This window comes from Mustela erminea, chromosome 5 (assembly GCF_009829155.1).
Source record: "Mustela erminea isolate mMusErm1 chromosome 5, mMusErm1.Pri, whole genome shotgun sequence".
NCBI classification, from domain to species: Eukaryota; Metazoa; Chordata; class Mammalia; order Carnivora; family Mustelidae; genus Mustela; species Mustela erminea.
The window spans coordinates 23122323-23138096 of record NC_045618.1 but is presented as its reverse complement, the minus strand read 5'-3'; the positions used below and the strand labels follow the sequence as shown (position 1 = coordinate 23138096).

At 44.9% G+C, this 15774-nt stretch overlaps 1 protein-coding gene across 1 annotated transcript in view; it reads right to left on the bottom strand.

Annotated features, from left to right (window-relative positions):
* Positions 1-15774, bottom strand: part of CHRNA7 (cholinergic receptor nicotinic alpha 7 subunit) — a 115478-nt gene that overhangs the window by 40457 nt on the left and 59247 nt on the right. Inside the window, 1 exon segment of the mRNA XM_032342265.1 lies at positions 10938-11047. Coding sequence (XP_032198156.1) covers positions 10938-11047 — 110 coding nt within the window.

The following is a 15774-nucleotide window of genomic DNA, read 5'->3' as shown; positions in this document are numbered from 1 at the left end:
TAATTTATTTTAAAATATTATCAAATATTTAAACTTAGCTATAACTTCTAGTGTTTTCTTTGGTAACCACTGCTGACTATACAACAGTCTTTTTTGCCTCTCTTTTGGTTTCATCCCATTTTGTTCAGTCTATCCTTGAGTAAATCACTCAAGTCTTCACAAATTCTAAACTACCTTAATTTTTGCCTGGGTAGTACAGTTCATTAAAATATTTTATTATGAAAAGAATTTTACCTCTAATACTAGAAAGTAAGGCTCTATTAACTTAGGCAAATTTTTTTTCCTGTTATAAAAATCTTTCACTTTGAGAGCTTTGAGAGGTTTTCCTTTCATCCTCAACGTTTGTAAATTTCAAGTGATATTCAAGATATAAGTCTGTTTCTGTTTACTTAGTATTCAGTATGCTATTGGTACATGAAGAGACAAATACACCATCCCATTTCAATACACTGGGGAAAAGATGGAATGCTCAACCAAATCATGTTAATCATTTCCTATTCTTTAGAGTGAAATAATGTTAGACTCTTACCTCATACCATACATGAAAATTTCAGGGAAAAAAAAAAAATCCACAATATAAAAAAATCTTCTCTTGGTTTACTTTAGCAGTCAGTTTAGCTCAGTACAAACTTCTTACAGTATTAAAAGAAACTATAATAGAATACACGTGTCATCTGTTGGCATGGAATCCCAAAGTCTTAGAAGACACATAAAAAAAAACAATAATAAAAACAAAATAGATCTGATTTACTAAGAATGAAAATTTATTTTAAATAAAAGACCATACATCATGCTAAAAGACAACTTGAATAATTTAAATTGAATAATCCTTCATGAGAGATTGGTATGGAAAGTACTATAGAAAAGAGAATGACAATCTCTAGGTTAATTTGTTTTTCAGGCTACACCATGTATATTTTAGGACCCATTCCCAACACCCCCACCCCAAACAACCAAAATTCATGTATGTTTATAGGTAGGTATGTAGGTAGGTATGTGTTTGGTATTGGGGAGAGCAATCGGTCAATCCAGACAGTGTGAGTTCCAGTGCCATTACCCAAACTCTGGGCTCCAGCCACTCCCTAATGGACCCACCCTAATGGCTCCAGTAGTGCAACTACTCACAGTAATTTGATGCTGTCTAGTGCTATTTGCCACACTAACTTTTGGGGATAAAACATGTGGACAGAACATGGCCTCCCTGACAGAGATCACTGGCCAGTGAGGAGGAAGGAGAGTGTTAAACCTGATTTTCGATGGGCCATGTTGCTTAGAAACAGCAAGTTCCTCCATGGTCCACAGTGGCCAAGGCAGGGACAGTCCCAGAGGAGAAGCCTGGCCAGACTGATCTGAACTCCTCATTGTAGTTCATCCCGACCTTACTATCTTATCTTCATCCCCTCCTTTGCATTAAAAGCAAATCCTGCAACATTTTCCTCCTTCCAAGTTTGACTCCCATCACCTCCTCAAGAGCCCTCTGCACGCCATGGCCTAATTCTTATTTTCTCATGAAAATGCCATATATCTTGGCTCCCATGTCTTAATCTAACTGTCCTCTCTAAGCAGAAAGACACTGTCCCAAAGTGAGGCGACCACTTAAATTATTGTCTAAACTGAGTTACTCTTAGAAGTGACATGAAGCATTATTAATAGCTGTGCCAGGACAGAAAACTGAACTCAGGCCTGTCCCAGGCTCCCAGGTAGACAGATCTGGTACAGCCACCTTCCCACAGACAAGTACTCCTCTCCTGCCTCTGGATGAGGCTTTTGGTCTTCCAGATCCTTCTAAGATGCCGGATCCCTGATACATCATTTCTCCTCTGAAAGATGATCCGTTGAGCCTTTGTCAACACCAGGAAGAAGGTGTCAAGCATTACAAAAAGCAAAAGGGTTTGGAGTCAAGGCTGTGGTTCTGTGTAAACAGGACGTTTAATCTCAGAAACAGATGAACTGGGGATAGTAATTTGATGAGATCAAATCAGATGAGACCACCTAGGGTAAAGTGATTTTTTTGCTGATTACAAGTGCCTTCAGGTCACTGAATGTGTGTCCTTTTAGAAGCACAGAATCTCACACCTAGTAGGTCCTCAGAAAATCCTCCAGAGCTGAACTGATAGCATCAGCCACATCAGACAAGTAAAGTCTCAGCTCCTCCAGGTTTCCATATACTCTGATACACTCCATGGGGCACAATCAGCTAGGGCCCCACACTCTGTAGAGGAGGTTGTGAGGGCTTGCTGGGGAAAACCAGTTTTTCTCCCATACATCTCTTACTATGACTCACAAACCCCTATGTGCGGCTCCATGCAGGCAGCCTTGAGCACAGTCCTGGGCAGAGGGCAGTGGAAATTTGCAGGGATCCCCAGAGCAGTCTGAGGAGGGCAGGCAAGGGCTGATCTTGCCCACCACCACTGTGCTACCTGCCCCGCCCGTTCCTCAGGCAGCTCATGATGATGACTGAACTTCCCATCGAATTCCTGTCTCACATATTTATTACACAGACCCTTACAACCATGTTGGCTCTGTGTCCAATGTCACTAAGATCAATAAGCTCATCTCCAAAAGCCATGCTCTTGGACTCAATCAGTCTCACAGGCCCTCAGGGTGCAGGGAGGGGGTGGGCGCTAGTGGACTGGCCCTGTGCCAAAGGCAGAAAGACCGTTTGCCTGGGCCATCTGGATGCAAAGCCCTCCCTAGCAAACCCCAATCGCTGCAGCACCTGGCCCTCTGTTTGAAATTCTGCTCAAACCCTTGCACAGTGGTTTGCATTTTGTCATCCCACTCTAGCTGGCAAGGGATTTGGTGAAAGAAAAGTTGGATGTCACATGCTCTGAGAGTGGGAAGAGACAGACTCACCTTTCCCGAATGAAAGACAAAAGAGAGGCCCAGTGAAGGTCTAAAAGTAGAGTCAACTCAGAGGGAGGGAGAGAGGAATTATTTTGTTTTGTCTAACTTGTAGAAAAATAAAGGATCTCTGGCCTGACCAGAGGCAGGCCAGCCTGAGGTACATCAGACTATGGCATTGGGCACACACTGCTGGGTCACTCTGGGCAAGTGACTAAAGCTCTCTGGGTACCAGTTTCTTGTCCTGAGAAATATGGATGCGAAAGACTGACTTTGAAGTCATCCAGCCCTTTGCAGAAAGAATAGGACCAGGCAGAGGTGCTAAAGGTCCAGCAGGGACAGTCTGTGATGTCCAGTGCAGACAGGCTGGCCTCTGAGTCAGCTTGAGGCAGACAAGTATGTGGGCTAACAGTGGCTGAATGACAGCATGTGTTCATGGGCCCTCCCCCACTCAGCATGACCAAAAAGCTAGAGGAAACAGAAGCAAAACACATCCTCTGCCATCGGCTGGGAGCAGTGTGCAAGCAGAGAACAGGTAACTTCTGGACAAAATAACCATGGGATGGGAACCATCTGGTGGCAGAAGGAGGAGTCAGAAGGAGAATAAGTACTTGGACAATTATTCAGAGAAAGAAAGAAATTAAATTCTGCAAAAAGGATGAGAGCCTCTCCCATCTCACTCATGATAAGAGCCAAGCCCTCTAACACTTGGGCCACATCCCATCATGTCTCTGCCCTTCTCCACCCACACACTCCAGCCACACTCTCCCTCGTGTTCCCAGACAGACCCAAATGGCATGTTCCTATCTGAGAGTGATCAAAAAAGGTAAATTCTCTCAAAGATAAAAGCATGACACTTGCACAAAATACAAAGTGAACATGTGTCAAAATTTTTACTTAAGTCATTAATTAATTAGGGAAGAAGCAAGGTGTCAAAAACCAATTCTAAGGAGCATCCAGAAAGTAGACACATACAAAGGCAATCAAGAGTGGGGATCAGATCTGTTAAAGGAGAAATCCGCCCAGGAGACAAAATCCATTTGCTTCTCTATGCACTGCAGTCATTTAAATGCATTACTCTCGGTTTCCTAGAATGTACAGAGTTGGAAAGTAGTTCAAAGACCATGACAGAGTTTGAGATAGTTTCTGCTAACCTAGAAGGTGCGTGTGACCACACACAGCATGCCGGAGGCCACCTGGTCATCTTTCTCTTGTCTGTTTTGCTCTCACATTGCAAGGCTTTTTATAACCTTTCCTGAGAGGCCTTATTCTTTCAATCAAGAACATTCATCTCCCTGATGCCACATGACTTGTTACCCCACCTCCTCTGGACCTTCTGCTGACCTCACATCCTACCCATGGCTCTACCACTCCTTATCTGCTCTCCCTGCTTTCTTGTTCTTGGAGCCCCTATAATCTGGCGTGTGTGCTCCCGTCTCTTCTCTCTCTCCCTTTCTCTAGAGAGCAGGGATTTCTGCCTGGCTTGATTGCTGCTGTGTCCTCAGATCCTAGACAGTGTGTGATAACAGCACATAAGCCTTCACTAAATATTGGTTCAGTGAACGAACAAATTAAAAACAAACATCAAAGGCACAGGGGTAAGAAAGGGGAGGTTTGGGCAGACAGCTCGGAGGACAGTTTTGGAAATGCACACATAGATCAGATCGTTCCACTCACTTCTTGAAAACAGGTGACTGCTCCGATCTCTTCCTGTTATACCTTCTTAGGAGCAGCCTCCCTCCAGAGTAGGTCTGAATGTTTGATAAAGCAGATAATGCTGTAACAGCACATCCTAAAACCTCCTTCGCTGGGAGGTCTATAGTTGCAAAATTACCTTTGTTCAACTGGAGAGTTCTGCTGCATCTAAGAGCCGCTACTGATGTCCTTTCGGTGATGGCCTCCTGCCTCCAGCCCCACCCCCCACAACCAGCCATCACTGCACATGGGCTGTTGAGTACTAACTCATTAACCTTCTCCACGAGGCATTAACAGTGACAACACTGAATAAGAGATTCGCTCCCTAAAATCCCTTTGCATATGTAGACTGATGTGAAACCATGATAACACATGAAGGTCACAGAGGGGCTAAGGTCACTCGCAAGGATATAGGTCCTGGCTCTTCTCTGTTACCTTTGCTACCTGCCTGTCTCCTCTCTGCTTTGGCTGAGAAACCCGCCTAGTCCTTACGGTGTTCTCCCTCCTACTTGCATCACTGCTGCCTTCCACAACAGAGGGAACTGCACTGGAACCTCAATCAGGCCAAGGTGACAACGACTGAAATGTGAGTGTGCAACTCATCTGCACTGCAGCTGACCAGGCTGACAGCCGTCCTTCCCAGGCCCAAGGCCCTGACATCTGCCTATTGCTGGCATCAGCAGCCCGGCTTGAGGTTTGAGGACCAACTCACACTCGGTCTCTGCACGGGGCAGGCAAGCAGAGGTGGTGTCAGGGAGGTGACATTCCTGGAAGCAGCGGTCAACCTATCACCGGCAGAGGGCAGCTGGCAGATAAATAGCCCAGAGGTTTCCAGTGAGAATGGGCCCCACTGCCCAGAGCAGTAGCTTGCTTTTTAATTCATCTTACATTGGCTTCCTTCCTTCCCTGTCTCGCTTCTCCCAAATAAACCATGTGCTGAAATGCTTGTCATAGATTGACTGCTGGGGGGAACAAAAGACGCGTGGAAAGGAAATAAACTCTATTTCATGGGTGAGTCACTGATTAGCACACAATTACTGGCCCTCATGGGCTGGAATACACTGCATCCAGGCTTGTTCTGCACACATCACCCTTTCCCTAGGCTCTGCTATCAGGTACAGGGTTATGGGAATACATGACAGAAAGAAGGCTATAGCCAGGGGACTGGAGTCTCTGAGCCAGACATGAGCCTGCAGACATGGAAATGCAATTTTGCACAGGTGGTAAGAAAGGGATGGTTGACACATCATGCTGACCTAAAAATACAGAGCCAACAAAAACACCTTCAAATACATTCATCAGCAAAGATTCCACTATTATAACTGATTGAGCAGTTCAGGAATGGAGAAGCCCAGAGAGGCGGAGGCAGTTGCCTGTGGTTGCACAGTGCAGGGCAAGCCAAGGTGTCCCGGCGGTTCAGGCTTTCTTCTATGAGTCGACTGCTGATAATGGACGCCTTTCATTCCATCCAAATGTGAAAATCATGAAAAGCTATCCACAATTGCTACTCACTTTGAGCAAGGCTGTGTTCAGAAAAATCCTTGAACTGCAGGCTTAAAGTAAAGCAGAATAAAGCAACCGAGAAACTACTGGGATCAGCATCCGGCAGGGATGCTTTTATCAGCGCCCGTCCTCTCCTCAGAGCAAGCCGGCCAGCTGGCTGGCAGCACTGTAACTTGTTCTCCATCCATCAGGGAAATAAAGCATCCTATCCCAGAAATGATGCAGAGATGGCTGTTTTGCAGTGACCCAGCCTCTTCAAAGCACAGAAAATGTATTCTATCCCAAAAACCATTAGTGGCTCACACTTGGACTCCATTATCAAACCAGAATAGACCAAGAAACGTGATGGACATGTTTGTGATGCTGAATCAATGCTCCTTTTAAAACCATGGCTTACACAGAAATGCTGGTATGCCCCCGTCCTTTAGGAAAAGCTCCCCCTGCAAACACAACATGTTAATGAACCATCTCACAAGCCTACTGAGGGAACATACCATGTGGAGTGCCTGGAAGCTGGCAGAAAGTATTAAGCTCAACATCTCTCAAAATCTCTAATAATGGAATATCAGAAGGTCAGGATCCTATTAAATTCAAGCCTGTTTTTGCTACCTCCTGTGTCAATTTTTTGGCTCCATTACAGGTTCATATTTTCCAGCTTGCCCATACGATTTCTTTTTCTTCTTTCCCTGCTGTTCTTAACAGCACCCACATCACACGGCTCCATCATCTTCCCTCGTTCCTCTTAACTCCTGCATTCTCCCTTCCTCCTTCTATCCTGCCTGTGCACAAATATGTATTAACCACCCTCTAGACCCCATGTGCTAGGGGCGGCAGGGCCTCTTTCTGTGACAGAGCGTGACAGAGAGACACACACCAGGGACTCAGTGGGATAGGGCATCAAGCTGAGGCCCGAGGGAGGACAGAAGGGTGACCATGTCAAGAGGGGAGCTCAGAGAGATGTCCTGTAGTGGGAGAGTCCAGACACACCAAGGAGCTAGAAGACAAACTTCTAGCTAGGGAGCAGCACGTGTTAAGAGGCAGCTGGAGGGGATGGGCTGGGCCACTCCCGCCTGCTGGCCAGGCCTTGTGACTTCTGTCCGGACAGCAGAGGTAAGCCAGTGAATGGAGTCAGGGGATGAGAGGATGTTGGGAAGCTCTCTCTGCTTGCCTCCCTGTGCACTCTCTCCCTTCTACAGGTCCCTCCAGGTGCACTTAACGGAGTCGTCCTTCATTACACGTGTCTGTTTTGGTTCTTCATCCCCTCCCCCCACAACCATCGAATCTGGCCTTCACGCTTCACCACTTCCCTTCCACAGAGCCCGGCATACCTTTGTCTTCCTTTCCCTCCCTCCCTGCGTGCCCTGGTGAGGTTGACTTCTGCTCCCCTGATCCAAGCTGAGCCCTTGGCTACTCTGCCCAACAGGGTGTAGTGAGGGGGCTATTCTGGGGTTCTTCTATGATCAGTCCCTACAGAGCCTCGCGGCCCTCACTTCCTTCCTCTTCAAGCACCCCACTGGGGGATGCCCATACCAAGTGGAAAAGACTTTTATTCATTTATTTATTTATTTATTTTTTTAAAGATTTTATTTATTTATTTGACAGAGAACACAAGTAGGCAGAGAGGCAGGCAGAGAGAGAGGAGGAAGCAGGCTCCCTGCTGAGCAGAGGGCCCGATGCAGGACTCGATCCCAGGACCCTGAGATCATGACCTGAGCCGAAGGCAGCGGCTTAACCCACTGAGCCACCCAGGCGCCCGGAAAAGACTTTTAAAAGGAAGCTGAGGCGGCAGAGGTGACAGCCCCAGCTGAGCTCCCACCGGCAGCTGCCATCCCTGCCAGCCATGGGGCTACGGCCCTCCACATTCCAGCCTGTCTGAGCCCCAGGCCCCTGCTTCCTGCCGACATTTCACGTGCAGAGACAGGCAACCACACGGATCCAGTCAGTCCATAGCCTGGTGAGAAGTAACATGCACACAATTTTTTAAGACACCAAGTTCAGGGTAGTCTGTCAAACAGCAAAGGATAAATGACACTGTGTCTATGACAGGCTTAAAATATATTCTGTAACCTGCTTATGCTACAACATGTTTGTGTGGACATGCAAGCCATATATTTAACAATTACTTCAGAAAGGAGGCTCTACCTCCCATTTCTCAGAAAAACTGAAGCTGAAGAGGAGGCAGCCTCTACAGATTCTATGAGAGGAAATAATGAATGTGGCCAGCAGGGAGGTGGGGAAAAGAGGAAAAAAAAAAAAAAAAGATAGTTATTTAGAGCTCAAGGGGAAACTGAGAGGAAAGGGTTTCTGGGGCCATTGGTTGGGTCAGACATATGGGGGGAAGCATTATTTCTGAGGGCCTGCTCCCTGGTGATGGCAGGTGGAGACTTTTCCTTTGCTCCTTGAAATTCAGTTTATATAGAATTCTTGGTAACTCTTCATTATCCAGAACATTAGAATCATCAAACATTTTATTTATTAGGGTTTGAGGCCCTCCATATAAACCATAAGAAACATCTCTATAGCCTTATTAAGATTCTACCGGGGCACCTGGGTGGCTCAGTGGGTTAAGCCTCTGCCTTTGGCTCAGGTCACGATCTCAGGGCCCTGGGATCAAGTCCCAATTCGGGCTCCTTGCTCAGTGGGAAGCCTGCTTCCTCCTCTCTCTCTGCCTGCCTCACTGCTTACTTGTAATCTCTCTGTCAAATAAATAAATAAAAATCTTTATAAAAAGAAAAGATTCTACCACATTGTAATATTTATTCTTGACTTCAAATAAAAAAGAACTAAGTTAGGCACAATGCAAAACCCGTACAGACATTTCCTTCTGCATTGCCATACCCTCTTACTCTACGCGAAAATCCTCATTACCATCTCTGTAAATGCACTGCCATTCAGTCTTTGCCAAGTACCACACCGGGCATGCTAGGTACATCCACAGAGTGATCCCTTCCAAATTCTGTGAAGCTGGCATCTCCCCCGTTCTGCAAAGCAGGAGTCTGAGACTTCACAGTTGTACACACAGTAAACATTACAGCTAAGATTCCAACTCGGACTTCTCCAGTCCTGACTCGTTGTCCTTAAGGAGTCAACTGCAGTGCCCCTGTTAGGGGCTGAATTGTGTTTCCTTCAAATTCACACGCTGAAGTCGTAGGTCCTATGCTGAAGTACCTCAGTACGTGACTGTATTTGGACAGTCTTTTTTTTTTTTTTTTTTTTTTATAAACTGGACAGTCTTTAAAGAGGAAGCTAAGTTAAAATGAGGTCATTAGAGTGGGCCCTAATCCAGTATGATAGTTGTCCTCACAAGAGATCACAGAGCACAGACATGCACAGAGGGAGGGCCACATGAAGACAGAGGGAGAAGAAGGACATCTACAAGTTACAGGAGAGGAGCCTCAGAAGAAGGAAACCTGCTGACACCATAATCTTGGGCTTCCAGGCTCCAAAATAAAAGACATTTCTGGGGGCACCTGGGTGGCTCAGTGGGTTAAGCCTCTGCCTTTAGCTCAGTCATGGTCTCAGGGTCCTGGGATCGAGGCCCATGTCGGGCTCTCTCCTCAGCAGAGAGTCTGCTTCCCCCTCTCTCTCTGCCTGCTTGTAATCTCTCTCTCTCTCTGTTAAATAAATCTTAAAAAAAAAAAAAATTCTGTGAGAAAACAAATTCTTGTTGTTCTGGTCACTCAGTCTGTGGTATTTTCTTATGGCAGTCCTGGGACACTGAGGACCCAAAAGATGAGCCATAGGATTTCATGTGCTTCACCTACTCCGTAGGGGACCACGTACTCTGACTTTAGACATGTTGCAAAACTCAGGTATTGGAACTAATTTAAGGAGCTGAAGTCTGGCAGCAAATCAGGAAGGGATAATATTCTTCTAAAAACAGGCCCAATAATTCAAATGAAATGTAATCTCCAGCAAATTAATAGCTGATACAAGATAAGAATCATCCAGCCTCCTGGAAGCAGTCAATATAGGACAAACATATCAGCTGGTCCCAGAACCACTCTGTGGAAATCAAAGGCAAGGGCCTTTGATTTCAATGGTCACATTGGTCACACTGTTTCCTAAGTCAGGAAGGCATGGGGCTTCCTTCTTTTCCAGGTAGGACCAAAGGCAGCAGTTACCACTAGGAAACATCCTTCTTTTACATTAAATTCATTATCATATTCTACACCTCACTGGAAAGAGATGTTCTGGATCCCTATTTTGATGATGTAGCTTAGCCCAAAATTTTGTGCTTCTAGAAATTTACTCTGCCTGAATACTTGCCTTTTGGGCATCTAGTCTACAAATCAGAATGTCCTGGATTACTAATGAATCTCTCATTTCTTGACCTCAGGAGCAGGAGGACTATTAGAATAGGACCGTTATGTGCCTTCTGTCACTCGACCTGTATTACAAGCTTCCAAGCACAGCTAGAGATGACGATCTCATGCACCCAGCTACACACAGTGGGACTCTCCCAATGCACGTTGGGGAATGCACCCAATGAGGACCTGGGTCCAAAGAGTAGATTCCAGTCATGCATGCCATTGGCCAGCAACTTATGCTGTGACCATAATGTTGCCATTCAGGTGCAAAGGTTACTTCCACATGCAAAAATGCCTCAGTGCCAATATGTACGAAAGTATGTATGTATCTATCATGCACAGTCCTAGAGACATGGTCATCATAGGGAGAGTAGTAAGTAATACAAGCCTGCATGCCACAGCAGAGAACATGGGAGAGGGGGGGCAGAAGGCTTCTTAAAGGCCTGGGCATTCACAAAGCATCATGGACAGCAATGATCTCAATACAGATAATGTATCCAGTGTTTCTATAAAATATGTAAATATGTTTGGTTATTACATGTATGCAAGAATAAAATCATTATTCCTTTTGTCCAGCGTGCTTACCTGTTATAGAGAAGAATGTCTGGCTTCCAAATCAGGCCATCTGGGAAACGGACAGTCTTCACACCCGGATATTCTGACATATTCCATTGTAAATAGTGATCTGTCCAAGACTGACACACAGATACAATGACATTAGCAGCACTTTGCTTCCCTGCCTACTTATATTTCTTCTACAAGATTATTAGATACACTTAGAGCCAAAACGAGATCCAGATACTTATTTACATAATTTAATTGTTATCTACAAAATATAAGGAAACTGAGAATTAAATAATTTCTTCCAAAATGACCATGAATAGCACAAAAAAATCACATTTAAGATTCTGCTGTCACCATGATTACATTCAGACGGTAGCAGTAAAGTTAATTCTGGTCCACTGCATGCCCTCAAGCCTTTCCCTCCCACAGCAGATGGGGTTTTTCTAGCCAAATGAGTGACTGTTCTGCTTTCAAAGTTCTCCACTGAAAGGACACTTGGGAAAAATAAATTCACTTACTTCAACTGGAATACGAACTGAGCTGGAAAAAAGGAGAATATTTATTTCCATGAAACAATTTTGTGCAGCTGCTGGGGAACCTCTCAGAACCTTCTAATGGGGGGCTGTTTTTGGACTGGAGTCTGTATTCTCACGCAGGAATAGTGCTTCTGATGTCACAACCGAAAAATACAAACACTTGGCCTTGGTGGTAAAACACTGAATCAGGACAAGTGTGTAGATAAGGACTCAAGAAATAGTCCTAAACACACCAGCACAGGTGCATCTCCTTGGGGCCAGGCCTTAAATTGGTTCTTGAGTGACCTCTGCCAGAGGAAGGCCCATACCTGGGGTCCCTTGTCCAGGACCACATACCCCAGTCCTACCTGGAGTCCACTAGCTCTATAAAGACTGGTCAGGAAGGATCCCACAGGCAGCTGCTATATACAAAGAGCACCACCAAGCCAGGGTTGCTCAGCTAGCCCATTTGGACTTAGCAGCTCCTATAAATGTGCCATAATCAGAGAAGACCCAAGCAAAGGCCCCATCCTGTACCCAGTCTCCCTGGAGCTCAGACCTTCTCAGACTTAGAAAGGTATCTGATACAACACTTCCAGCTGGGACCAAGGCAACTCCCATAATCAAACTTACCATTATTTCTGCTGAAAAACATGCATACTGATACTAAGTCAGAAAAATAAATGCCTTCACTGCATATCTATTTCAGTTTGATTTTTAAACTCCATGAGTCTGATGCAGAGTTACAAAAACAACATCAAGGGAGACAAAAGTCCTTTAATTTTCAAAGCTGTTGAGATTTGTGAATTGCAGCCAAGTGGTAGTGGATCACAGAGCATGTCCCAGAGATCCCTGCATCCTCTGGAGAGGACAGGTAAGTATCTGGAAAGGCGGTCCCACTTCTGGGACCATCTGAAGTCAGATGAGAGGGAATAGCTGGGAGCGTAATGTCACCTGACAGCCAGGAGCCTCTGAGAAAGAAGATTTGTCAATGCATAATGTGCTGGAGAATCACCTGGGGGTATTTAGGATAGTTCTAATTGATGTGGGTGGTTGGTGGAGGAGAGGGGAAGGAAAGTTCCCAGAGGGCCAGTCTTGGTGAAGCTAGTTTGCAGGAATCCCTGGGCATCAACAAACTGTGTTTGCTCCAGACTGCTCCATCTCTGTAGCCACCGGCCCAGGGCACCATTCTTTTTCCTCCTTTGTCCTGGTGATGAGCCCGTTCATACCTAACACCTGTGATTTCCTTACTATAATCTCATCTTACCCTGGGATGCTTCTCTGGGTTGGTGACTCATTATTGCATAGCCTGTTACTCTCACTATGTTAATGAGGGTCACATGGCTCCCAGAATGAAGATGGGCATGGGAAGAAAATACCCATCTCCCCAGCCTGCTGGGAGGTAAGGCAGGGAGTGGGAGTGCTTGGTTGGTTGGTCAAAGCTCAGCCTCTTCTGATGGCACCATGTGTGAGCTCTTGGCTACCTCCCCAGCAATCTCCCCCTACCCGACTCATGATCTTAGCTGCATGTGTCCTGTAGGCATATACCCTGACCATCTTGTTTGTTTCAAGTCATGTGTACACCTCGCTGGCCATGATCCAGGAATGCTAGCATGACAACTATTCCTATTTACAAGAGGAGACTGGAGCACAGAGAAGCAACATCCTTTCTTTCAATCACTGGGTCAAGACTCAGGGCTGCATTGTTTGACTTCAAGAAGAGCGATCAGGATATAGAAGGAAGCAAGATGGTGGAGGAGTAGCAGACTGAAATATCATCAGGTCCCAGGAGTTCAGCTACCTAGTTATCAGACCATTCTGAACACCTACAAACTCAACAAGAGATTGAAGAGAAGAAGAGCAGCAATTCTTGGAACAGAAAATCGACCACTTTCTGGAAAGTGAATCCAAAGTGATGGAAACAAGGACCACGGGGGAAGGGGCCAGCTCCCAGGAAGTGAGAGAGCAGCGGAGCACAAAATTGGAACTTTTAGAAGTCTGCTCCACTGAGGGATATCGCTCCAGAGGCTAAGCAGAGGGTGGAGCCCTTGGAGGGACAGTGTGGTCTCAGGACCCATGGGGTCACAGAAAGACCTGAGTGTGGCAGAGTTCCTAGGTATCAGAGTGATGAAGCTGGCTACAGAGATGGAGCTGAGCAGTGGGCTCTCAGCTCAGGGCTACCTTAAACTGTGGTCTGAGGCAGAGTTGGGCCAGTGTTCTTCGAGTGGGGACCCCACAAGTGGCAGATCCAGAGACCTCTCCTTCTTCCTCCTCTGGGAGAAGCGACGCGGGAGCATGCTGCAGGAATCTGCTGGATTTGGAGTCTCCAAACAGGGCTGTGCACCAGATATAGAAATGCACGTCACAGGCTGGATGAGCACAGTGCTGGATGGCTAGAGACCAGGGAGACGGGAGGGATTAACTGCTTTTCTCTGAGGGCACACTGAGGAGTGGGGCCCTGAGTTCTTGGCTCCTCTGGACAGGAGACTGAAAGGCTGCCATATTCATTCTCATCCTCCAAAGCTGTATGGAAAGCATTCAGGGAACAAAACCTACCTAGAGTGAACCTGAGCAGATTACTTAGCCTGGTCCCTGGCAATATCAAGGGCAGTGCAATTCCACCTCAGGCAAAGACATCTGAGAATCACTGCAAGAGTCCCCTTCCCCAGATCAGCAAGAACATCCAGCCAAGACCAAGTTTGCTAATCAGTGAGAACTGTGGAACTCCAGAGCTAGGGGAAAGCAATACATAGAATTCATGGCTTTCCCCCATGATCCTTTTGTCTTTCAAAGATAAATTTTTTAAATTTTATTATTTTCTTGTTCTATTTTTTTAACTTTTCTTCTTTCCTATTTTAACATTTTTTTAACTATTTTATCTTATAAATACCTTTTTTTAAAAAACTTTTTAAATTTTCATTGGTAGTGACCTCGTGGTGCAATGGTAGCGCATCTGACTCCATAAATTTTCATTAGTATAGTCATATTTTATCCCTTCATTGTATTTAACCTTATTTACTGTATATGTATAGATTTTTTTTTCTTAAAAATTTGGACATATTTTCTAATACATCAAAATATACCCAAAATCTAGTGCACAGATTTGTTCTAGTCTCCAATCTGATCACATTTTCTCCTCTTTTTTTTCCAAATAACTTATCAATTCATTTTTTAGAATTTTTTTTTAAATTTTATTTATTTATTTGACAGACAGAGATCATAAGTAGGCAGAGAAGCAGGCAAAGAGAGAGGAGGAAGCAGGCTCCCTGCTGAGTAGAGAGCCTGATACAAGGCTCGATCCCAGGATCCTGAGATCATGACCTGAGCAGAAGGCAGAGGCTTAACTCACTGAGCCACCCAAGTGCCCCCTTTTTTAGAATCTTTTAAAATTTTCATCTGTATAGTCATATTCCATCCCTTCATTGTGTTTACCCTTATTTTCATATATATTTAAGTTTTTCTTTCTTTAAATTTTGGGAGGTAGTTTCTTCTAAGAGACCAAAATATACCCAAAATTAAGTGGGTGGCTCTGTTCTATTCACCAGTCTAATATATATATAATTTTATTTATTTATTTATTTTTTCATTTTGCCCCTTTTCTTCTCCCCCTTGTTTTGTGTCTCTTCTGATTTGGTTAGCATCTTATTTTTCTGGGGTCTTTGCTACCATTTTCAGTATTTTGTTCTCTCATTCTTCTATTCTTATCTGGATAAAACGACAAGGCAAAAAAATTCACCACAAAAAAAAATAGAATTAAAAGAAGAAGAACTAGAGGCAGGAACAACAGCTAGGGATCTAATCAATATGGACATTAGCAATATGTCAGAACTAGAGTTCAGAATGACGATTATCAAGGTGCTAGCTGGGCTCTAAAAAAGCATGGAAGATATTAGAGAAACCCTTTCTGGAGAAATAAAAGTCCTTTCTGGAGATATAAAAGAACTAAAGTCTAACAAAGTTGATATCAAAAAAGCTATTATTGAAGTATAATAAAAAATGGAGGCTCTTACTGCTCAGATATATGAGGCAGAAGATAGAATTAGTGTTATAGAAAACCAAATGCTGGAGAATAAAGAAGCTAGGCAAAAGAGAGACAAACAACTACTGGACTATGAGGGGAGACTTCAAAAGATAAGTGATACCTGTTGGGTCAGCAGCCCGGGAATGCAGGAGGAATAATAGAAATGACCACTGGGGGCACCATCTTCCAGCCCCCTCCCCCTATTCTTCAACCCTTGACCCTCCTGCCAAAAGGATGTATGCCCAGGTCACATCTCCATAGGTAACCTGATACCAATGCAGGAAACAGAAGTATCAGGATGCCCACACCCCATACCCTCCGA